Source organism: Macaca nemestrina, chromosome X (genome assembly GCF_043159975.1).
Source record: "Macaca nemestrina isolate mMacNem1 chromosome X, mMacNem.hap1, whole genome shotgun sequence".
In the NCBI taxonomy this organism is placed as follows: domain Eukaryota; kingdom Metazoa; phylum Chordata; class Mammalia; order Primates; family Cercopithecidae; genus Macaca; species Macaca nemestrina.
Genome location: NC_092145.1, coordinates 109472751 through 109483033, shown reverse-complemented (window position 1 = coordinate 109483033; position 10283 = coordinate 109472751). Strand labels below are relative to the sequence as shown.

The 10283-nt window shown below is 38.7% G+C and overlaps 1 protein-coding gene across 1 annotated transcript; it reads left to right on the top strand.

Moving 5' to 3' along the window:
• The first annotated feature begins 338 nt into the window (after positions 1 to 338).
• On the top strand, positions 339 to 8809 carry LOC105493969 (acyl-CoA synthetase medium chain family member 6). Its single transcript, XM_071088535.1, is given in 6 exon segments — positions 339 to 484; positions 3695 to 3842; positions 5101 to 5132; positions 5134 to 5251; positions 6451 to 6533; positions 8677 to 8809. Coding segments are annotated over 6 exon segments (660 nt in total).
• The last annotated feature ends 1474 nt before the right edge of the window (positions 8810 to 10283 follow it).

The following is a 10283-nucleotide window of genomic DNA, read 5'->3' as shown; positions in this document are numbered from 1 at the left end:
AACTAGTGGTCTGAAGCCTAACCATATAAATTTAGGACTGCTCCAGGGGAAAGGATAACAGCAGCAGAGCCACTGATCACTGGATTGTTTCAATGAGCTCAGTCTCCTGCATGTCTCAGTTCTTCCCCAGCCACCATCATGTTGCTGCCCCAATACAGAGGACAAACTCCCAAGAGAGGGGGTATTCCAGAGACCTCATCTGTACATTCCAGGATGTTTGAGGAAATATTCTCTGCTCAAAAGATATGTATGAAGCCTTATTTGTGACTTTTTCAGGAATCATCTTTGTGCCTGGGAGTCTCCAGCTGACTGCCAAGGAAATTTGCTATCAATTACACATGTCTAAAGCCCAATACTTTGTGGCCAGTGAGGCTATGTTTCCACTCATGGACTCTGCCATGTTCGACTGCCCTACCTTGAAGACCAAGCTCCTGGTGTCAGATAAGTGCTATGATGGGTGGTTGGTTTTCAAGGAGATGATTCAGTAAGTGGACACTGAAAAAGAGAAACTTAAATCAACAGAATGTCTGATTTTGGAAGACAGAATGTTGTATGAGAAGGTGGTGTGAGTGGTTGTAATGAAAAGCTTAATGGTAATTTCTAGTCCTGAAAAAAAAAAAACAAAAAACAAAAAACAAAAAAAACAGAGTAACTCCCCAACACCAACAGAAGAATCCCTGATCTGGCCTACAAGTTCTCAGTCTGAGTGAAAGTCTCATCTTCTGATTCATACTTGAGCATTCATTCTGAGATGGTAAAAAAAATAGGTGATAAAAATATAAACACATATCAAAACATAATAAAAAGCTTATATATAAAAATATATATAATTATATAATGGAATACCATTCAGCCATTAAAAGGAATGAAATTATGTCTTTTGCAGCAAGCTGAATGGAACTGGAGGCCATTATCTTCAGTGAAATAACAGAAATGCAAAGTCAAATACTGCATGTTCTCACTTATAAGTGGGAACTAAATAATGTGTACACACAAATATAGAGTGTAGAATAATAGACACTGGAGACTCGCAAAGGTGGGAGGTTTTGAGAGGGTGAATAATGGGAAATTACTTAATGGGTACAATGTTCACTATTTTGGTGACGGTTACACTAAAAGCCCAGATTTCACCATTATGTAACAAAACTACACTTGTATCCCTTAAATTTAAACAAATAATAATAAAAAAAACTCACTGGCACTGGGATATGGGAAAATACATATTAAAACAACAAAATGATGCCATATTTATCCTCAGGTTAGCCAAATACAGTAGTCTCCCCTTATCTGTGGTTTTGTTTTCTGTGGTTTCAGTTACCTGTGGTCAACCATGGTCCAAAGTAGTTGACCACAGTACAATAAGATATTTTGAGAGAGGGAGAGATCACATTCACACAACTTTTATTACAGTATATTGTTGTAATTGTTCTATTTTATTAATTATTGTTTTTAATTTCTTACTGTGCCTAATTTATAAATAAAACTTTATCATAAGTATGCATGTTTAGGAAAAAAGATAGTGTATATAGGGTTCAGTACTATTTGTGGTTTCAGGCACTTACTGGGAGTCTTGGAACATATCCCCCAAGTATAAGGTGGGACTACTGTATTAAGTTTGATAATTATAAATGCAGTCTTTAGAGAGTAATATTTTAGTGTTCAGAGATGTAAAAAAAAAAAAAAAAAAAAAAAAAAAACAGTGAACAAGACAGACAAAGCTCCTACCCTCATGGATTTTATATTCTAGACAACAAAATGGACAACAAGAAAACACATAAACCATCAAGGTAATACAGTTTCCAAAAGAAACTCCCAACCAAAACAGGCAAATTAAATAGAGTGATCTTATGTGGAGATGGGGGAATTATTTTAGATTTGGTGGCTTCTTAGGAGAGGACAAGCTGAGATTTGAATACTATAGAGCCAGCCTTTTGAATATCTAGGAATAATATCAGAGAGAATACTAAGGTAAAGGACCTGAGGTGGGAAGGAGCTTGACTTGTTTGAGGAACAGAAAGAATACCAGGGTGCCTGAAGTGTGGTGAGTGGAAAAGAGAGTGGGAGGAGAGGAGGTTAAATAGCAAGGGAGAGCGAGATTACAGCGGGTCTTGTAGGTCATGTAGGAGTGGTCTGTGGAACGTGGAGGGGAAGGACTTGATCTGAGTGACATTTAAAAAACTCCTTCAACTGCTGTCTGAACAATGAGCGACAAGACGGGTAGTAAAGGGAGCTGGTAGGAGGCTATTGCAGTCATCCAATTGAGAAGCCGTGTTGTTGTAGACCATGATGGTGGCAGTGGAGACAGGACTGGGAATTTGCAAGGCAAATGAGGAACTCGCCTCAGGCACAAAATATAAAGGGGCACTGAAAAATCCAGTGATCAAGATAAATAATATTTTAATTTTTAAATACATTTTAAAAATCAAATTATAAAATAATTTTCATAATTGAAGTTTAAAAATTTGTATATAATTTTACATATTTATTTTATATATGTATATCATCTGTTTATAATTTTATAAATTTTATGTTTTTAATACAGTAATTTAATTTTTTAATTAAAAAAATCATATTGGCAAACTTCTGCTGACAGATCACCTGCTTCTATTTTTATAAATACAATTTTATTGGAAGCAGAGACAAGATTAGGGTGACCAAATAAGGTGAGTCATGCAACTGCCTGGTTGGATTACAGGCTGTGTGAGAACTATACCTTGAAGCTGGCTTGATTGAATCCCATTCCTAAACCATATGGGGAATACTTGACCACTTTGGGAGCGTTCATTGTCATGTACTTATTTTAAATTTTGTGGCTAGGCACGGTGGCTCACACCTGTAATCCCAGCACTTTGGGAGGTCAAGGCAGGCGGATCACTTGAGGTCAGAGTTCAAGACCAGCCTGGCCAACATGGTGAAACCTCGTCTCTACTAAAATTGTAAAAATTAGCTGGGCGTGGTGGCAGGCCCCTGTAGTCCCAGCTCCTTCGGAGGCTGAGGCAGAAGAATCGCTTGAACTCGGGAGGCGGAGGTTACAGTGAGCTGAGATCACACCATTGCACTCCAGCCTGGATGACAGAGCAAGATTCCATCTCAAAAATAAATAAATTAATTAAATTAAATTTGGATATTTTATTATTAATTTTTGACATTAGTTTTGATTATTTTAAAAATATTTTGATAAAATATTATTTATCTTGACTACTGAATTTGCTGGTATCCCCTTAAATATTATGTCTGTCACAAATGTTTCACTTGCTCCACCTTAGTCCCAGCCCTGAGTACAGATAATGAAGAGACACAGACTTGTGACATGTTGTAGAGGTAAAGTTGTCAGAGTTTGCCAATGGTTAGGATGTGGCATATATAGCTGGGTAGATAAGTAGATAGATAAAGAAAGACTGATAATAAGGATTATTACAGATTTTTGCCTTGAGCAATTGAGTAAATAGAGGGTATTTTACTGAGAAAAATAAGGCTGAAACATAAAGGCATCGTATATTACTTATCCAACAGAAATTAATGCAAAAAAATTAAGGGAAAAAATGGCAGCTGCACCTCTAATAAATCATCCCCCAATATACCAAGATATTAGCTGTTATTTTAAAAAATAAAAGATTACCAAACCAGGAGCCTAGGCTGTAGGTCAGAGAACCTAAATTTAGAACCTTGCTGTTGCATCTTTTGTAATTTATAGAGTTGTACCTCCAAAGCAGACCTTCATGGGGACCAAAAGTCAACATCCAATGGCTATATTCTTCACCAATGGGACAATGGGAGCTTCTAAACTGGCCGAGTATTCCCAGTATGATTTGGGAATGGAATTCAGCCAGGCTTCCAGATATAGTCCTCACACACTCTGTTCAGGCTTGAAAGCTCTTCTCTGGGGTAGTAAAGGGAGAGTTTCATGAGACTAAAGCTAAGGAAAGAGTTCGTTACTCAAGATTGCAGAAAACATCAATATTGAGAGAAGGAACAGGGCTGAAAGCAGGGTGGGAGGGTGTATACCAAAGGATCAAAAGCAGATTACTACAGATAAAAAATCTAAGAGTATGTGGAAAAAAGAGGAAGAGCAGTAAATCCATGCAGCTGAGGAGGGATCCAGGATGATTACCCCAAAGACGCACCATTGGATGTTACTTGTTCTTCAGTGCTACCAGCACCGGGGTGAATAATTGTGTTGACCACTATATGTAGTAATAAACACAGAGATAGAGTCACAATTTATGAGGGTTTGGGGTTCTAGAGTCAGATTCTAAGATGAGAATCACATGTCATCACACCACCCCTTTAAAAACATTATTTAAGTAGCTCACGAATACTTTTGGGCATGAGTCACTGGGCCAACGCGAATGCCTCTTTCTAGCATCAGTAAAATTGCCACAATTTTACTGGCAATATCCAGGCTTATTACTCAAAGCAACAATGATCAAAACAAGGCTTCTGGAGTTCAGAAGTAAATGCCTCTCTTGGCAAATTCAAGGGATGCTGAAACTCATTTCAATCTCTTTGGTTGAATACTCAATTAAGTAATTAATTGGGTGGCATTTGTTTTAGTTTGGCTTGTCTGCGGTTAAGTTTACCGACCTTACATTCAATTCTGCGTAAGATAAATGGTTGTGTGTTGTGACTCCACACTCAAGTTCTCTTAACAAACTCTACCCAAAAGTCCCTTAGGGGAAATAGGTGTATGTGATGTTCATACTCACCTCAAAGGCTTTGACTCTCACAAGTTAAAATGGCCAGTGGATATCAGGTAGAGAATTAGAATAGGAGAAACTATTCTAACTCATTTATTAAAATGGTTTAGGAGATCATTCATTTATTCAAATCATTAATCAATTTTATTAATTACACTTCAGAGACACTTCAGAGACCCCTGAAAGCCATGATTCCTGGAAGGCAGTATCATACCAGTTAAGTGATAACCACAGAATTTAAGGAGACTCCATTAGCCTCCTGGTCTCATAGCCTTTGTTTGTTTCCATTTGGGTGGTCCTTGTTTCTCTCCACAGGTTAGTGCTTGATAATAGCAAGAATTATTATTGTTGCTAGTACTAACATGAGAAAATCCAAATGGCTTTCCTATTCCTCTTTAGATGGTGGATGGACCTCCAGCTAACAAGTATTTTGTGGTCTAAGTGATGCCTTTGATGGATCTTTATCTCTAAGTACTGCCTTGGGAGCTCAGCTCCAAGGAGCCCGTGTGTTTCTATGTCACATGCCAATTTTCTGTCCTGAGACTGTTCTAAATGTAAGACCAGGTCCTTGTTGTGGGACATGGGGCAAAGGCCAGAAAGAGGTATTAGCAATGGCCCAGTGGCTCATGCCCCAAATGGGGCAAATCAAGAATTAAATCTGGAGTGTGATCTTGACATAAAGATGCTCTCCCTACTTCTGAGAGCAATGCCCTCTCACTTCTATAGGGCCTTTGGAATTGGGAGGACTTGGCTACTTCAGTTGTATCACTCAAAAGGACATTTTTTTTTTTTTTGAGACAGAGTCTTGCTCTGTTGCCCAGGCTGGAGTGCAATGGCATGATCTCGGCTCACTACATTTTTTTTTTTTTTTGAGACAGAGTCTTGCTCTGTCGCCCAGGCTGGAGTGCAATGGCGTGATCTCGGCTCAACCTCCCGCTTCCCGGGTTCAAGCGATTCTCCTGTCTCAGCCTCCCAAGTAGCTGGGATTGCAGGTGTCCGCCACCATGCCCAGCTAGTTTTCGTATTTTTACTAGAGACAGAGTTTCACCATGTTGGCCAGGCTGGTCTCGAACTCCTGACCTCAGGTCATCCACCCACCTTGGCCTCCCAAAGTGCTGGGGTTACAGGCGTGAGCCACTGTTCCTGGCCTGAAAAGAAAACTTTTAAAAGACAATAATGATATTGAAGAAGACAATATTAATATCAGTTACTATTCATTGACTACTCACCAGTACTTCATATGCATTATTTCATTTCATCTCCCCAACAACCCTGTAAGGGAAAAACTGGGTAAACTGAGTCTCATAGAGGATAAATACCTAGCCCAAGGAATCACAGAGGTGGAATTAGACATTAAGCAATCATGGTCTATTGGACTCCACAGCACAATCTCTAAACTGTTGTGCTAACCTCTTAAGTGCCTCCACAATCCACAATTTTACTGACAATATCCAGGCTTATTATTTGAAGCAACAAAGGTCAAAATAAGGCTTCTAGGATCCAGAAGTAAATGCCTCATTGTGTATCTATTCAGATATCAGTGAATAACATGATAGCTGCTAGGTTCACACAGCTGAAGCTAAATTCTCTCCCAAGGTCTGGAGGGTGAAGAATCACTAAATCTCCAAGACAAAGGGTATGCCCCAGCTGAGTCTCAAAGTTAGTGGCCATCTTCCCTGAACCTTCCCCACCACGGTCTCACTATCTTTCCCATTTAACATATAGATTTGGTTTTTCTTCCTTGTGGTCCCAGGCTCTGTTCAGGTCTTCCACCAACACTCTATCTGCAAATCCACTGATGTGCCAGGAACTGCTTCAGCACAAGTGTTTCGCCAGGTAAGAGAGGATCTTTCAGGAGAGAGTCCATTTCCACTCATGGTATCATAAATAGATTAGAAACCCTCAATTTGTTGAAGTAGATCCAATCCTATCTTTCATTAACACACCTATCTTGTTGCCATTTATGACAATAACTTTGTTAGAGTGTGGGATTTTTTTTATTATCTTGTGACTATTCAAGGCCATATCTTCTGGCTCCAGAGGAGTCCAGAATATAAAACTAAATTATAATCATAAAGTTGAGTTTGCTTAATCAATTTGTGAATTATACCTCCCTTTAAAAAGATAAACATTAAAGACAAATGCATTACCTGTAAATAAGGTAAATATTAAAAATGAAGACCACCTTCTTTATTGAATGTAAATCCTTTTAGATGTTTTAAAAATAAATTCATATCTATCTTTATCTACCTATCTTCATTGCAATATACTGAAATATTGGGATCAGATTATATAGATGGTATCATACCATATATATCATAGTTAAACCTGCATTTTCACTCCACACTGTTCCTTAGAGCTCTATTTATGATAATATGTGCAATATATTTTAATCATTGCATAGTATTCCTTAGTATGATTTATATGTTAATGAGCCGCAAATACCTATCAAAGATACTTGAATCTTTTCCAAGCTGCTGAAATAAGAATCTTTGCACATATCCTAGAATTCTCTAGAGTACCCACTGAAAAGTGGAATTGCCAATGTTTTGTGGAGTCTGTGCCCAGATTAATCATCACTAAAGATTAATGAGAAATCACAGGTTCCAAAGCATTGTGTCATGCCTTAGAGTTTGCTAAATAATAATTTAACTCTAAATTTTACTTTAGCTGTGTGAGCAAGGACATATACTCTATGAAGGGAGCATTTGTGGTAGCAAACAATAGCAACATATTAAATTACGATGACATAAACAAATGTCTAGTTCATTGGCATTTTATGGAGCAATTAAAAAAAGTTAAAATACAGTATATCTTTATTCATCAACATGTCATCCCATATAAAATGTTCAGATTCTTTCTTTTCTTTCTTTCTTTCTTTTTTTTTTTTTTGAGACAGGGACTTGCTCTGTTGCCTGGGCTGCTGAGGTGCTCAAAGGATCCTCCCATCTCAGCCTCCCAAGTAACTGGGACTACAGGTGCATGCCACCACACCTGGATATTTTTTTTTCATTTTTTCTAGAGACCTGGTCTCACTATGTTGCCTGGTCTTGAACTCCTGGGCTCAAGCAAGTCTCCTACCTCTGCTTCCCAAAGTGCTGGGATTACAGGCATGAACCACTGTGCCCAGATAGATTATTTCTTATACTCTTGAAAGAAAAGGACTTAAAATTTTACAAATAGTCAACTCTCACTTGTACCCTAAAATTAACAATAAAAAGGCAATGATAAGATGGTGCCTTTGGAATTAATTCAGAAACAGTTCTCCAGTTCTGATCTTTCTTAGTCTCAAGACCTAACTGGGTGGGCAAGTATTATCTAATACAGATGAGCTACCACATAACAATTAATTGACACTATTATGTTCAAAATACATAATCATTCTATCTCTATCTGAGACCATGAAGAGTTTTGCTCTAATCATCTTTCCACACTGGAACCTTCAACCATTACCAAAATAAAATACACATAAAATGAATTGTGGGTTCATAAAGTGTTCACTACTATTCTATGTCTGGGGCCCTATGGAAACTTCTCATAATATCCAGAGACTTTCAGCTCAGTTTGTAAAATTGGTGGCTGTCTCTCCATCCCTAGACTTCAGAAAATTAGTTCTTTCTTTACCTTACCATTGCTGACACATTCTTTATACACAGGCAAGGCTTTTGGGGTGGTAATAGAACTCAGAAGGGTTTCTACCGAAGGCTGGCTTCCTGCCATCAGTTAATACTTATTGATTTACTTTTAACATGAATACTACTTGTCCAGAAGAGTAAATGAGTCTTCATAGAGATTGATGTAACTGGGGTGTCTGAATAATCTAAAAGACTAGTAATAAGAACATAAACTATCACTTAATGAGTACCTCCTACATACTTGGCAATATCTGTATCATTTTTGCAAGTTTCTTTCTCACAACAGACCTGCTATTGGTAGAAATACTCACTAAGGCTAAGAACAACTTTTGATGCCTCTGCAGCTACAGATTTAAGAGTCTGAAGCTTTGTGTGGCTGTAGGAGGATCCATCAGCCCTGGGGTGACTGAGGACTGGAAACACATCACTAAATTGAACATCTATGAAGGCTATGGCAAGACAGCAACTGTAGGTTGATGCTGATTCACCATTCAGCCAGAAACCAAACTTGTCCATTCACTATGTACACACATTCTCAGAGCACTAGCACACACTAGAAATGCAGAACTGGATCTGACGCACGGGAAAAGGAATTGTTTTAATCTAAAAGGACCCCTCCCCGCCTTTCATTGCAAGACAAAGAATTACAAGTACAGATAACTTATAAACTTACAGTTTTCACAGCAGGTAGTTGAGCTAGTTTCCACCTGACAATTCCTGTTTACTCTGTGAAGTATGAGGCAATGTCACCTGATGAGAATGAGAAAATGATGTGATAGAATTCTGAGTGGAAGATGTTTAAAATGATCATTGCTGAATACAGAAGAAAGAGCAGATTGTGAAAATAAAGGAGAAATGGGTAATTATAAGAGCACATTTGAGGTTACTGAGCATTAATCTTCAAAGTCACTAATCTATGTAGTTGCATGATTTTCTCCAATATCACTCTAAAACACAGATATAAGCATTGTGAAAGTGAACAGTTGGATTGAAGCAGGATTAAAGTTGTGCCAAGAAGATCCAATAAAAGGGCAATGGGCAAGGGATCTAGTGATATTGGAAAGAAAATAGTTAAGATGAAAGACTAAGAAACTAAGCTGACTGGGGAAGGAAAAGAATTCAAGAAAAGGCAGATAAGTTTTGTGAAGGCAAAGCACTGGGGATGTCAAAGGAGCTGGAATGACTGAAGGTAGTTGTTTTAGGCTGCTTAGGCTGCTGTAACAAAACATCATAGATTGGGTGACTTCAACGACCAAAACTTATTTCACTCACAGTTGTAGATGCTGGATGTCTAAGATCAGAGTGCCAACATGGTCAGGTTCTGGGGAGGGCCCTCTTCTGCGTTGCAGACTACCAACTTCTGGTGGTATTCTCACATGACAGAGAGAGAGAGAGAGAGAAAGAGAGAGAGAGAGAAAGAGAGAGAGAGTGAGAAAGAGAGAGAGAGAGAGAAAGGAAGAGAGAGAGCAAAAAGTCTCTTTCTCTGTTTTGTTGTTGTTACTTTTTTTCTTAAGAGTTAGGGTCTTGCCTTATTGCCTAAACTGGAGTGCAGTGATGCAGTCATAGCTCCCTACAGCCTCAAACTCCTGGGCTCAAGTGATTCTCCAACCTCAGCCTCCCAAACAGCTGGGACTACAGGTACACACCATCACACTTGGCTAATTATTTATATTTTTTAGTAGAGACAGAGTCTTACTATGTTGCCCAGGCTGGTCTCAAACTCCTGGCCTCAAGTGATCCTCCTGCCTCAGCCTCCCAGAGTATTTAGGACAGGCACGAGCCCCCACGTCCAGTGTCTCTTCTTATGAGGGAAGGAATCCCATCATGAGGGCATCACTCTCATGACCTAATCTAAAGCCAATTACCTCCCAAAAGCCCCATCTCAAAATACCATCACAGTGAGGAGAAGGGCTTTAGCACATGGATTTGGGAGAGATACAATTTAGTCCAT